Here is a 15913-nt window from a genome sequence, read left to right on the forward strand (position 1 = left end):
AGGTTTATTAACAGTAATACCTTATGTCAGTAATACTGACACACAATACCCTTATTATATTTAATTTTCTTCTTTTTCCAAATCCCTTAATGAGATCTATAAATCAGAAGAACACTCCATCTTTCTCTGTATCAAAAAAACTCTCCACAAATAGCTATGCTTTTATTCTTAAAGTGAGATATGAAGCAATTAGGTCAATAGGTTTCATTTGCTTATGCCCCCAAGTTTCATAATAGTGACACAAACTTCCACATTAAAATAAAAGCTAGCAAACTACCTCTGCTTTTGAATTTCTCAAGACATTTTATAGACAAAGAAAAAAATTTTTTTTTATTTGAACTCATTCCTTCCTGTCAAGTATGTAGTTTATTCAAAATCAGAAAGCCCTAAGACAAACATTTCCCATTTCCTCTTAGAAATTATTCAGCCATGAAGCTTTACCTTCTTTTTTTTCCAGTTTGCTTTTTGCCCTTCACTTCAATTACAGTTTACAATCACAATAATATACAATAATATTGCTTGCCTTTTTTTTTGGGGGGGGTGGCGTATTTCCTATATATTACAAATAACACTTTCCTGAATGTATTTAACATAGAGATAAGCAACTCTACTGTATACCTTCAGATATTTCAGTGATCTAATAACAGTTAACTTCAAGGTGCAGCTCCACAAGAAATCAACTGATCTAAACTGACGCTGCTACAATCCTAACCCTCTCAACCTTCCATAAATCCGTATTTCCTCTCCATGGCATTGGCATTTATCTGGCATTAATATTTTCTCTCAGGTAACCAAACTGTTAGATAATTATTTAATTGATTGTGGTGGGTTAGCAAGCAGAAGCAGCTCATGAAAGAGTACAAACACCTGAAACAGTACCAGGGAGAGAGAAGGACTGGAAACTAGCTTAGCTAGGTTTAAACTGCTGTGGAAATATTTTTTACTGTAGGAAGATCAATCTCCTTACTGCATTCATAACTTGTATTTATTTATTATTAAAAAAATGGGTCCCTTGGCAGAATTTTATGGTAAAGTCGCCATCATTAAGACTCAAAGAAGTAATAATTTTTCCCTAAAAATAATATACATACATACCTAAGCAACACTGAAAGCACAATATTCTGTCTGTGAGTAATAAAGGCGGATTCAAAGATATATTTTTAAACAGAATACTATTTAACAGAGATAAGTTTTAGTAAGGAATAAAACAGTAGCTGAAGAGTTTTTGAAGATGATGCATTGCTTGTCACTTCAATCTCCTCTGTTAACATAATCCTTTGTCTTACTTAGATAATCCTTGTACAAAATTCTTCCAAAAAATGCGCCTAGTAAGATAAAATTGTAGAATACATACTAAGCTTACTACCTCATCAAACCTGAGTTGGTTTGCCCCTCTACTCCCTTTGATGAGACCTCACCTGGAGTAGTACTGCGTTCAGCTCTGGAGTTCCCAGCACAAGAAAAACACAGACCTGCTGGAGTGGGTCCAGAGTAGGGCAATGAAAATGCTCAGAGGGCTGGAGCACCTCTTCTATGAGGACAGATTGAGAGAGTAGGGGTTGTTCAGCCTGGAGAATAGAAGACTCCAGGGAGACCCGACTGCAACTTTCAATACTTAAAGGGGGCTTATAAGAAAGATGGGGACCAACTCTTTAGCAGGGCCTCTTGCAATAGGACTAGGGCTAATGGTTTTAAACTAAAAGAGGGCAGATTCAGACTCAATATTAGGAATTAGTTTTTTATCATGAGGGTAGTGAAACACTGGAACAGGTTGCCAGAGAGGTGGTAGATTCCCCACCCCTGCAAACATTTAAAGCCAGGCTCGATGTGGTTCTGATGAACCTGATCTAGTTGAAGACATCCCTGCTCACTGCACAGGGGTTGGACTAGATGACCTTTAAAAGGTCCCTTCCAACCAAAACTATTCTAAAGTCAACACATTAAAATACCTTTTCCATTGTGCTTCCAAATTGCATAAATGCACTCTCAAACATAATTTCCAAAAATAATTAGGCATACTAGACTAGGCGAGGTAGGACTTCGTTTAACACATGGAACTGTTATAAGTCAGATTTCAGAAGAGAGAGACATTTCCACAGCATACTGACAACACTGTCAATGTCATGGTGTCAATATTCAGTTCCACTTAGACAAAAGCATTTGTTACCAAGTCACAACCTAATACTATAAAACTTCATATATAAGGGAAAGAACCTTGTAAGGGTATGCAAATATATATTAGGAATAAACGTCAAGACTAACATTAAGAATCATTTGTTAGCATGCAAAAATAGCATCGCCTTTTAAAAATAATACCAATGGCATGAATTATGCAATTGCTGTATTGATTAACTTTTCCTCAGATGTAGATCACAGCACACTCAAATGCAGCAGCAGGTAGAAAAGGCGTATCAAAAGTCTCTCTGCAGCCAAAGGCTTAACAGAAGGATGCCAGGATGCCTATACTTACAATAACACCAAATTTGTCCCTCTCTACCATATCCTACTACTCCCACTCTCCCGCAACGGGAATTAAATTCCCTGAAATGTTTAGTGTATTCAAAATACAACAAACAAGTCCTTGGAACTTAGGTTTCAAGAAGAATTAGGTTCCGTGAAAAATTTATCTTCTTAAGGGAAATTATGTACAAGTCCTCCGTGACAATATTCCCCATCCTGAGAAAGCCATGACTACGTTCATGAAGCCAATTCATTGGCTGCTGGTTGAGATCATTTAGTTAGATGCCATCTTAACAGTAGTTGTCTGGACTCAAAGGGAGACTCCCCACTCCTTCCCTGCCCACTGTCTCTCAGTACCTAACTGGTTTTCAACATATTTGTTAGGAAACTTTTCCAGAATAATCAAGTGCTACCCATGGGAGTTTGCCTCATTATTTCCCAATACAGCATTAACTTCCTAGTTTAACACCACCCACCTCCTGATTATAATATTAGCTATAAGATGGAACCAGACAAGCTTGCTTTTTAAAGTCTTCTTTAAAGTGAGGTGTTAGCCAAGATCTTACAGCGTAAAGGTATGTAATCTTATCTTCAGGCATGCTGCCCTATCATATGTTGTAAACAGAGGATTTCCTTACAGTTTATTAGCATTATGTAAACATCTTTTCTCAAAATGTGATTTAGTTTTAAGCAACAAACTGGTGTTACTACAAAATCTAACTGGGTTCACACACACTACCGAATTTTTCCTTACACGTATTCCATAACGTGCTAGCAGCTGTAGTAAACAGTTCTTATGGAATAACCACTGTTAAAAAATATAACAATGACACCAATTTCATTTGACAATTTACAACCTTACAAAAACTGAAGTGAGAAAGTTATACACACTAAAAGGCACAAAACCTTAAAACACAACATAGCTTTGAATCAAAAGCAAGTTGCATAGAGATATGAGAGCAGTCGAGAACTGCCACAACAAGAACTGCTAGGTTTTTAGTTACCAAATCTGCCGTCCTTACTGTAATTCTAGTCAAACAAATACTTACAAATCAATTTACTACCTAGCTGTTTCTTATTCAACAGTAATTCAGGCTGGGTTTTTAAGATGATCAAGACATTCTTGAAGATTATAACTATCTGTCTTTAGTCAATCCTTTAGAGTCACGACATCGAGAACATATTTAAACCTAACTGAAATGTTTCAAAAGACCTAAGTATAAGCACAAGACTATACACACAGAATCAGACTGAAATTACCTATTTGCAATCATCATTTTCAAAAACAAGCACACCCAGTTTTATCTTGTAGCTTTTAGCAGGAGTTAAAACCAAGGTTTAGAACCATTCTACATTTCATATAAAGAGTGAGCTCTCCTGAAAAAAAAAAAAAATCAGGTAGTGGGAAGTTCTGTTAATTTGACAATTTCCGTATATAAGAAACTTTGAAATGTTTTTATTAAAAAACCAAAACTTCCACGACATCATTCCAAAATGAAACAAAACAGCCAGAACCCTCTGTAACCAACAGCAGCCAAAGGAGTCTCCCACCAGCTCAGACTCCTGTGGGAGGTTCCAGGATCCTGGCTGAATGGCAGAAATACTGGCTCTGACCTCAGAAGCTCATCAGCAGAAATGAACAAGAGAAAAAGAAATTACATGATCAATACAGCATATATTATGACTTTAAACTCCTTCCCCTCAGCCTGAGATGGAAACTGCAATCAAATCGAGAGTTCTGCAAGACCCTGCAGAATGAACAAAATTATCAGCAAGTAATTTTTGAAAGCAAACATGGTTTTGAAATGCAATGAGAAATTCTGCAAAGAAATAGAAATCAGGCCTTCAACAAAGGTCACAATCAATCGTTACGCAAATAAAAATATTTTAAAATTAAAAGCAGTCATTTAACAACTACAACTACCTGCCAGTGAAAGCAATGTTCACCTTATAGAATAACCCCACAATTAGCTGAAACATGCAAAAAATACAGTTGAAAATAAGAGGAATTTTTACCTCCTCCCTATATTCTTACATTATAGTGTGGGGGCCAAAAAAAGTTAAGAAAATTGCAGTTGAAAGCTTATCCACCCATGTCTCCTTTTCTCCCCATTCTCTCAAGTGACAAACATTTCAGAAGTGCAGTGACAGCACTCTTGCTTTGAGTGAAGCTTCTAGTATAGTTCTAGATGTAAACAAAGCAGGTCCCACCAACATAAATAACAGCGGAAACTCAGTTGGACATAATATTCTAAGTACGAAAACAGCCAGTGCTCTCATATTTTGGGTCTCTGGGTTCTAAGTTAAATAGAGGAAAGAGATTCATCATGGCAGCAAACTCAGACTTACCTGAATTGAAACTTCTTTACTTTCAATTGCACTGACCTGCAATAGTGGATAGTTCTGACCTGTTCTTAACTATACATAGCCTTCAGTACAGGGCAGTAACTGCATGAGAAGATTCGAGTTCTTAAACTCCATTCAAAATAAAAAGCCATGGTCCTAAGGAACCCAAAGCACTCATAATACAATTAGACATACATAATTTTGTCCAAGTAACAAAACTCAAGTTATAAAACATAAATCTCTGTTTGCAAACAAATTCGTTGTCCCAAGCACAAAAGAGCTAAGAGGTGGTGGAGCAGAAAACAGCCCTCAAAGAAAATGTCCAGCTACAGAATCAGTAAGACTACTGCAGAAGACATGAAATATAAGAAGAAGTCATTAAATATTTAGTGTAAACTAGAATCAACTTTTAAGTTATATATTGCCTGTTATCTTGTTCCAAAATGTTTTAAGTCTTCCCTTCACCTCCCCCTGCCCAAATATCATAAGCCAAGTTAAACTAATTTACCTAGCAGACTAATACAATGGGTCTTCTGAACCAAAGATTTCAACAGATAAGTCCTTGCCTGGAGTTGCAGACAGGTATAATGAATCTACCACAATGACCTATTATAAGGAAACAGTAATTTCGTATATGAATAAACAAGTTACCCTAGCAGTTCGTGTGAATATCTGAGAGGTTCAATGTTCTGGCAGTGATTTTATTTATTTATTAAAAGGGAAAGGCATGTGCTAATGAATATGATTAGAACTCTGCTTATCAATCTCTGTCAAAAGCAGGACCATTTACTTTGGGTGACTGCCATATTTATTTCCCTCCACACCGGTTTTTTAATAAAGAATGAGGTTCTTGTATGGTGTCCCTTAAGACCTGTCAAATATTGCAACAGAACAGCAGACTTATGTACATTTTTAGCACCATCTCATAAATACCTTTGGCTAAGTTTCTCTTCTATAAGCAAGACAAAGACCAGTTTACATTGTAAAAGAGTTTAAATCCAAAGCCTGAAGACCTCCCACAATATAAAATACACTGCTTTAAATAAGCATAAAATATTTAAACTGGTTCACTGTTTCATTCATTAAAGAATACATACAGGGAGGAAAAAAACCCAAGAAACAAGCTACCCCTGTAATTGAAAGGTGATTGCACAGATAACGTAAAGATAACTGCCTTGGCCTATGACATATCTGAACCCTCAATATTAAATCCTGCTTTATTGAAAGAAGAAGTTATGGGTCACTGACTCTATCTGGAGACTCTTTCATCAATGGTTTTGGTTCAAAATAACCATTCTTGCCAAATAACAATTTTCTTCTAAATTTACAATATTCAGACCACTCATCTAGAAACATCCTGTCATCACATATTGCACCTGCAAGGGTTAATCACCAAATGGAAGGGTACTTCAAGCAGAGATCAGAAAGCCAGGATTTAATCCCTCGCTTTGCTACCAATTTTCTCCATGGCCTTTGGTAAACACAATCTCACTGTGAAGGTTCATGCATCTACAAAAACTGGGGTATATTTAGCTTTATGACCCTAAAGATGTAACTGCAAGATTAATGTTCAGAATGCCACATAAAACGTGCCACTGATTTAAAAGATTTCCAAAACAAAATATGTAACTCCCAGATCAATCTTAATTGCTCACAGATCATTGACTATTTAAGTTTCAACATTTTTGCTAGTTTCCTTTCATTTCTATAATGAAAATTACTTTATTATTTCTACTTATTACAAAGTATTTCCTGTGCACTCCACAGATAAGTAGATTTGTTTTCTATACACAAATGCAGTATTGAAGACTTGACTAAGGCTACTTAATTTCACAAAGGACATGGGGAAAAAAAAAATACCACCACCACCAATAAAAAACACACACATAGTAGCAGTACATTCCCTTTATTAAAAACCAAAACTTCTTCATATCAACAACTTGAGAGAAGATACAAGAAATCTCCTACATTAGCCAGTTCTCAGGAGTCTATGTTATATGAACCAACATTACTACTGATGCAGAGCACTTTGTCTACAAATATGGCAATCCTTATTTTACAGAAATCTGGACCTCGGCTAAATTTAAGGATCAGATTTAATGTATGTATAGCTGGGATTTACAAGTGCGTTATTTTGTAACTTCTCTTTGAAGATGAGTCTTACTCATCTCAAGTTGCCAAGTTTCACATATTTCACATCTTACGAACTCAGTTTGGCTGAAAAAAAAAAAAAAAAAACAAACGAATGAAGTAATGCTCTGTGCACGCAAAAGGATTAAAATTTGGCATGACTAAAGTGAACAGCAGCTAACAATCTTCTAAAGCATTTCACACTGAGAAGTTTATCCTACTTTATAAAAATGAACTTGTATGAAAACTCCACTGCTATGAGGCCCATGAAGAAGTACTGTAAAATTGGAGTTCCTCAACATGTAACAACCTAGTTCTCCACAACTTCTAAAAAAATCTGATATGCTCTGAATAAATGAGTTTGCTATATCGCTAAAGACAAATAGTAACACATCCCTGGAAGCGATCAACATTAGTAAAAGATAAATGTACAAAGAGTGTGTTATTTGATCTCTCCTTCTCTCATAATTTCCAAGTTTCACAATTCTCATAGCATCAGTGACCAAGACATCGAAACTGCCATCATGTGTGCAGAAAATCCTCTGTTCTCTACAATAAGAGATTCTGCTTTGATGTACAATTCCTTATACATGCCAAATAGGCTCAAAGCAAGAGGCACTTCAAGCCACGTTTTAACTGTTATACAGGTTAGACAATTGACATCAGAATCCCTTACATGAGAATAAGAGAAAAAGGGCTGGGAACTCATTTTGAAATCTATGCTCAGCACATCCTCTGAATTATTTCATTTTTTTACAAATAAAATACATTACCATAAAGAAGTCATGGTCAGGATGAGAGCTGTTCACTAAGCATAGCATCGAACAGAGCTGACAACTCTCAAGAACTAAATGGTCCAGAAAAGAGCAGAAGGATCAGTGATAAACTACTGGCAACGAACAGCTGCTTAGAAACTAGAGCAAGACTCCCTAAGAATCACAGAATGGTTTGGGTTGGAAAGGACCTTAAGGTCATCTAGCTCCCCGCCATGGACAGGGACACCTCCCACTAGACCAGGTTGCTCAAAGCCCTCTCCAACCTGGCCTTGAGATGTTAAAAAGCATTTGTTTAACAGAAAGGAGGCAAGAAAATAAAAAAAGACAACTAAGCTAAGTGGTAGATCTTCAACAATCTTCCTGTCACACTCAGAGAATTGCTGCTGGTCAGTGGACACATCATAGCTCATGCTACAGCTACAACTGCTAAGTAAGTATGTACTTCTTACTTTTAAGGAAAAGACAAGCAGCTTAAAAAATAAATCCACAAAAGAAACAACAGCAACATAAAACAAAAGCAAACAAAAAACCCCACAAAGTTTAAAAATCCCTAGCAGCTGCTTTATTCAACATACGAAACTTTCACACATCCCCAGTTCTTTACCATTTAATGGGTTTTGATATTCCAGATAAGCAGCTTTGGGAGAATCTCAAGTGATGTTTATTCAGCACTCCAAAGAAAACAGGGGGAATAAAAATGGAAAGAGTAAGATATCACAAACTACTTTTTGACAGTTAATTTGCCAAAAATCGAAGCAGGGAAGTGTGAATGATTAATGCTAAAGAGAAACTGCTGAACGTTGTATTGAAAACACCTTCTTAAAGCACATGTTTAGCTGCTGTATGAGTTTCTGAAAATACTCAAGAAAACTGATTATTTATGTCAATAAAAGAGCTATTCTTTCTAGAATTTATAATCATGGTACTGCCTATGAAAATCCATTAACTTTACAAGTCTCCTGAGTGTCTTTAGTAAGTACACAGTCTAACTTTGTACTATGTTTTAGCCATGTTCCATGCAATTTTCTAGAAAGTTCTGGTTAACATAATTTTAAATCTTCTACCACTTAAAAAAAAAAAAAAAAAAAATTATATATGCTCCAGAAAAACTTAACCCAAATAACTTTCATCATATTCAAAGAGAAAGCACTTTCACATATAATCATTTTTAATCTCATGTTTTATAGTGCAAATGCCTTTGAAATATAAAGTAATTAGTATTTTCACCACCAGAAACAACATGTACCAAGTACTGTACCTTGATTTCCTCTGTTGAGATCCCATACACAGCTCAACAGTGAGCAATATGCACAAAATCATAATTAAGTTTATTACAAAGCATGTAATGCTCTAAGTACTTAGCAGTTTGATCGCTGGATTTTACATCCAAGGCTATTCACTATTCTTGTACTCTTTGGTACAATCAGACTTCTGACATACTAATGAATATTTATATAATAAATCAGTAGGGCTTCATTCAATTGCAAATACATTCCCATACTCTCAACTGAACCAAGTACCTTTATAGATTCTTCCACAGTGTTATTGCAGTCATTTCAGTTTCAGAATACTGACATAGTCTGAAATATAAAGACTCAGATAGGACTATCACCTGTCACATGATACGTTTTTAAAGCCTTCAAGAAAACAAGCTTACATTTTATTCTCACATTTCAAATGGAAGAAATCAGGATGCATTTAAGGCAATCTTTTTGACCACTGGGTGCCACTCTTGTTCTGCGTAAAATAAACGGCCCAGCACTAATGGTCTTCTCCATCTTCCCCCCCCTCCCCCTTTTAACTAATTCTGATTCTTCTAAAGTGGAAAAGATGGAAGAATTTTGACACTACTTTTCCAAACCCTTTACTATTGCTTTCTGCTCCAAGAATGCAATTTTGAGAGAAGCCAAGTGCACAGAGACCCTTATAGTATATGAAGGATTTTTTTAATAGTGAAGTTATGCAATAACCTTGTTAAGTTATGTCTAAATCATCACATTCAAAGGAACAGGTATCTGGTGCAATTGCTTAGCACTGTATTGTCATTGCTACCAACAGCTTCATACCAAGTTTGCAAGGCCTCAAGACTGAGGCTGTAAGCAAGCTCAAGTTAAGTTTGCTCTGTCCAAGCTTTTCCTGACCTGCCTGAAGTTTGTAAGTTTGTTTTGTTTTGTTTTTTTAGCTTGGTGCAGGTTTCACAGCAGTTTTTCTAACTGACCAGGTATCTGTAACTAACTTGGTTTACTTTTGTTGATCTTTGTATGGTACAACATAGTTCTACATAAACAAGAAGTTATTCTATGTAGAATGAGAAATTTATGACTAACACCATGAGGCAGTATATAGAAATACAGGCCTGGTATAATAGCAGACACCTTGCAAAGTGAAAATACAGGATATGGCATACAAAAGTACAGCCATTCGTATATTAGACTGTTAATATTTCAGTTATATTAACAATAAATTCTTGCTTGAATATTTAAGGCGAGTTTCATTCTTGTCCATAAATTTTGAGTGTAACACTTCCGTGCACTTCATTTATCATATCAAATAATCATTGCAGGCATATACACACTACAGCCCTACTGTTTAATACTATCCCTTACATTTCATAGATGGGAACACGAGGTACAGACTAAGAAGTGCTCACAGAAATTAATAAAATGTATGATGGAAATATCTACTCATCAGTCCAGCTGAGAAAATGGGGAGGTCAGAACAAGGCTATGGTGAACTTCACAATCCCATTATCCACTTCACCAGCCTTTAAAATGGTGCAGGTATCCTTCCACTGTACTGGAGCCCCAAGGTACTGCAGTCACAGAAGCAAATATTAGACCAAAAAATTCTCTGTAGTCATGTAAAAAGTGTGTCTGATCAGGGAGATGTACTACGTTATTTAAAGTCCCAAGCTAACAACTCAAAGATGCTATCATTATGCCTCCTATCCCTCCTAAACAGATACTAATATACAGACTTTCATGTCATACTATTCATTTAATCTGAATTTCAAACAATACAACTAGAAACCCCTTTTCCACTATCAGCTTTTACTTCAACAGATGACCTTTTCCACATCCCTGCCATTTAACTCTTCTGCTCTACAAGCTGTTTTGACAACAAAAGAAAAATGACCTAAATAGTCTCAGCCTATGCAAAACAGTACTGTAAAGTCTTACAAAATACCTGTATTCAGGCTGCCGACTTAGAGGATGATCATCCCTTGGCCATCTGTATCCTGATTCATCCTGCAAAACATACATACAAAACAACTGTGTGACATGTATCTTAATATGAGATGTCAGGTACCGTTGGTTGCCAAATGGTACTTATTTACTGCAAAACCAAAGCATTTAATGAGATAAAAGAAAGTATTAGTCATTCACAACAATGTTCCTCTCTATCCAATTCCTCCCATTTTCTTTGTCTGTCAATACTAAACAGAACAACTTTGCAATGCTGTACAAAACAAAAACTACAAAATTTCCAGCTATATATATAGGAATATAATAAATATATATACATAGGAATATGTATAAATATATCCATATTTTTTAAAATAAAAATTTCCTCACTGAAATGTAAGTTATCACTAATAGCTTGAAATTACAGAATTTCAAAAAGCTGGACTGGAGGAAGCAACAGTAATGACCTTTCAAAGAGACCATAAATTTTGTACTTAACTGTAGCCACTGGGGGAAAAAAAATGCATTCAGCATCATGTGAGAATTTTTAAAAGTGAACAACTGTGAATTAGAAGGACAGGTAGACAATATTCAGCAAGTTGCATGTGCAAGGACTTGTTAAATAGAAAGAGTTTGCAATCATTCTTTTATTCATCCAGGTAACTTTGCACTGCATTACTGAGAAGACTTCTGGACACATTTGTTTTCCCAGTTCAGACTCTGAGCTTCCCACGGAGTGGGACAAGGGCTCTTTTCTAAGTCAATAAAATAGCTAGGAATCACAAGAAGCAGCAAACAGGTATCACCATATAATCACAAGAATTTTAGAAGCACAGTAATTGCAACAAAGCCGATGTATTAAAGCCTGGATGTTTATTCTATTCATTCCATTTCAGTTTATGAGAACAGCAGTAACATCAATGCTCTGTCTAAAATAGTATTTTAATTGTTCAATATTCAAGCATTAACAAGAAGATAAATATCATAAACATGCAAGAAGAATCACCTTATGTACACCTCGGTGTGGAGGGCCACTTCTTCGGTCATGGCCAAAACTGCGACCCTCTTCATAGTCTCTGTACTCAGCGTGACCGTAATCATTATACCGACTGTAATTCCCTTCACCTGGTCTTTCAAGCAGTGGTGGTTTCTTCGGTGCAATGTTTACTACTCTGTGGTAATTATCCTAAACCACAAACCAAACAAAATCATATTGCTTTTAACAGCTGGAAATCTGTAGTGAATATGCAAAAGTAAAAACAAAATGTTATTTCCAAATATGGCACTGTAATAATCTTGAAGCTGAAATAGCACAGGGGAGCAAGCAACATTAAAAATCATGCCAGTCTGGTGGTGGAATAATTTATTAAATCTAATTGGAGAGCATTCAGATGCAATCCTAAGGCATTAAAAGTTTAATTACAGAGGGAAAATTTCTAACATGGCTTAAGTTTCTTTTCAAAGTTTAAAGCAGTAACATCAACTAATTTATTTTTCTAAGCATTAGCTACATATATTCCTCAGAGCCTTTTACGTTAACTTAGGAATTCAACAGAAATTACACCTCTAATGCCTGTAAAATAAGCAACCCATTTAAAAGTACTAACAATGTTCTTAAATGTCAATAACATCCTCCACACTACAGAGATTATAGAAAAGACAGTCCTTGCTTCACAATCTGAGTAGGTAAGCACCTTCTCAATACAATGCAGTAGGCAGTCTGGTTCAAGTGAGTTTTAGCACTCGGTTTTTCTTCTAATGCAAGTTTCGGATAGCTTTTTGCTAGAATGCAAAATTAATTTACTGTATTTCCTTCAAATAAGATGTCATACACCATTTACCAATTAAAGAAATCATAGAACAGTTAGGGTTGGAAAAGACCTTAAGACTGTCTAGTTCCAATCCCCCTGCCATGGGCAGGGACGCCTCACACTAAACTATGTCACCTAAGGCTCTGTCCAACCTGGCCTTGAACACCACCAGGGATGGAGCATTCACAGCTTCCTTGGGCAACCCATTCCAGTGCCTCACCACCCTCACAGTAAAGAACTTCTTCCTTATATCCAACCTGAACTTCCCCTGTTTAAGTTTAATTAAATACAAATTGCACAGTTGCACAAGAAACAAAGTCAATTTTCTAGAATCAATTATCAACTATCAATTATCAATTATCAACTATCAATTATCAACTATCAACTGCAAATAAAACACAAACAAAAACATGAATGCAAGACCTTGTGCTTAATGTCTTCTTCCTCTAGCAAAATAATTTTTTTTTACAGGCCTTAAAAACTCAAGCTATAAATGCAGATACATGAATTAATATGTGCAATTTGGAGGGGGAAAACATACTCAAACTATTTTTTTTTAACAGTAGTAGAAGTCACAATCTAATGCACCAGAAGTTTTTGTAGAAAAATACATTAAATTCACAAACTGCTAAATAGCATCATGCAAAAATAAGTTCGCTGTGAGTTCAGAGACCATCCCAACAAATTCACTAGAGGGCAATCCAAAGCCAGCCTACAGATATACCGAAGCAAAGTAGAGATTACATACACATTCATACACAGCCACACTGCTTGATCTACCCTTGCCTCACTGAACATCCTCCACATGTATATTTCTTCTCAGTTTGGTGTCTTACAAAGATGACGTGCTCTGAAGCTAAAATAAAAGTGCTGCATACTTTAAGCTTACCCAGAAGTCCCCATCACATAACTATTCTGACATACAGAAGGCTAGTTACAGGAAACCTCAAGGTGTACCCACTTATTGTTACTTGTGCCAAGTGCTTGCAACTTCATACTGTTTATCAGGATCTGAAAGCACGTGTTTCTACTACAATCTATACTTGATATACAATTAGCACCCAGATTAGATTAGGACAACTCTCTTGCTCTCTCAAGTAAGATATACTTCATTCTGTATCATTGGCATGCCCCAGGTCCACACGCTAGCCTGTCAGCAAATGCTAAGTGCATACAGAGATTGAATAAATCAATTTCACTTTACTCGTCTAGTCAAAATTAAGTCAGACCTCTATACATGGACACAGATAAAATGGTACAGGCTTACAAGGACAGAAACTGCCTGCCAACTATCTTGAATCAGCAGAGGTGTATGAGAAGGAACTTCATATCCACCTTTCAGTAAGGCAGAGTGACACCACATCTTGGTTTGCCCATCTACTGGGGGTATAGTTTTGGTGCAGATGGATGGCATTGATTGTGATGAATGAGTGTATTCAGCTAGTCCCTCCATCCCCAGTTCCAAACGCACGCACGCAATATAAAGTTAGCATTGAACTATCTAGTTAATTCTTCCATCAAAATGACTGCATAGCATCTTTTAAATTGTGAATTTTCCTAATGTATATGCCATCATTGTTCCCTGGGCAGCTTGGAAAACTCCAAGAATTTAGGAATGTCACTGTTGCAATGGTTAAACTAAATTATCAATGTACTAGTAGAGTCAAACACTGATTAAAAAAAAAAAAAAAAACCATCTGTGAAAATATATTCTGCCTTTCCTTGTGTCCTACTGCTGATAAATAATTTGGAGAAGCAGCTAAATACCCTATGCAAACTTGTCTGATTTCCTGTTTGCTGAAAAAGCAGGATTTTTGTTGTTGCCTGCAAGGCGAGTTAAAAATGTCACAGAACAGTTAAACACTAATAGACTACTCAATAGAGAAGGCTAGGTGATTACTTACCAAGTTACCAACACTGGCACACTTCCAAAGCAGCAAGCTCAATGTATGGTATTTAGCATACCCAGAAAGTATGCTAAATCAGCTATGCTATTACTTCAACATTCAGAATTAAAAGAAAAGCTAAAACACAGGCACAGGTACCTGAAATTTTATTTTGAGAAATGTACATTGCACAGCATGCAAACAGAAATACCAAAAAGTATTCTTAATGATCTACTTAAGGTGTAATAGCTCAAAAAAAAATAAATCACCCAACTCTGGCACAGAGGTTTTCTAAAAGCATTCTAAAATTATTCTACAGCACAGTAAGCACAGCTTCTGCAGTTGCTTTTACAAGCATAATATACAGTAGAAGTCTCCATGCCTATAAAGTAGATTTCCATCAACTCTCCTCTCAATAAGCATTTCCCTTACAAGGCTCCAAAACACGGTTTCTTTAGCAAGGGTATATTTTCAACATTTATTATAAACATTTTCTTCTATACTTTAAGTATCATAATAAAAACTGCATTGGTGACAAGAACAATACTGAAAGTAGGCATTCTACCATGTCATAGCACTTCAAAGATGTATTAACATAAACAAAAAGTCTAGGGAAAAATATAATATAGTATGGCTTTTGGTTCTCCAAAAGTTATTAAAAATCCTGTGTTCAGTAACACAAAGAATTACACACACAAAAAAAAATCAATACATATATTCCAAAACATTTTCAATAGATTTGGAAAAAAAACCCAAAACACAAACAGACAAGATTTTAATTTTGTAGGCAACCTATTATCTCTGTGCAAATGTATTTGCTAGATTGCTGGCTTAAATGAATGAGAAAAGAATGGAACTTGGGGTATACTAGGAACTTCAATATATACATAAATCCAGCCCTTATGGTACAAGTCTTGGCATAAAGGTATAGCATAAGGGCATAACAGTAAAATAAAATGCTACAGACTTACATTAGGATGCATCCTTGGAGGCAGACGTTCCCTTGGAACTCTTTCATAGTCATATCGCCCTTCAGACCACATTTCATCTCGTCGATATGACACTGAAGATAATAAAAACCCAAGTAGTCAAAACCAGACTCATAATGAGCAGAAAAAAAGGACAGTAAGCACAGAAATAAGGGTTCCTGGACTTCTCCCAGTATAATGTATTATGCATAACCCTGTACATAAACTTACTTTTCTAATTAACTCTTTAAAAAGTAAGTCTATCTATTTACAGAAACTAACGAACTCACAGTATGTGCAAGAACAACTAAAAAACTGGAAATTAGTGCAGTATAATCAGGATAATTACAG

General features: G+C 35.9%; 1 protein-coding gene across 1 annotated transcript in view; it reads right to left on the bottom strand.

The window, feature by feature from the left end:
* Positions 1 to 15637, bottom strand: part of PPHLN1 (periphilin 1) — a gene marked incomplete at its 3' end in the record, with an annotated part of 32280 nt that extends 16643 nt beyond the window's left edge. The window contains exons 1-4 of the mRNA XM_010018864.1: positions 15566 to 15637; positions 14476 to 14532; positions 11904 to 12083; positions 10899 to 10960 (exon numbers count right to left, since the gene is read on the bottom strand). Of these exons, the coding sequence (XP_010017166.1) occupies positions 10899 to 10960; positions 11904 to 12083; positions 14476 to 14532; positions 15566 to 15637 (371 nt within the window). The remainder of the gene's footprint in view (positions 1 to 10898; positions 10961 to 11903; positions 12084 to 14475; positions 14533 to 15565) is intronic.
* Between the last annotated feature and the right edge of the window lie 276 nt (positions 15638 to 15913).

This window comes from Nestor notabilis, unplaced genomic scaffold (genome assembly GCF_000696875.1).
Source record: "Nestor notabilis isolate BGI_N333 unplaced genomic scaffold, ASM69687v1 scaffold1027, whole genome shotgun sequence".
Lineage (NCBI taxonomy): Eukaryota > Metazoa > Chordata > Aves > Psittaciformes > Psittacidae > Nestor > Nestor notabilis.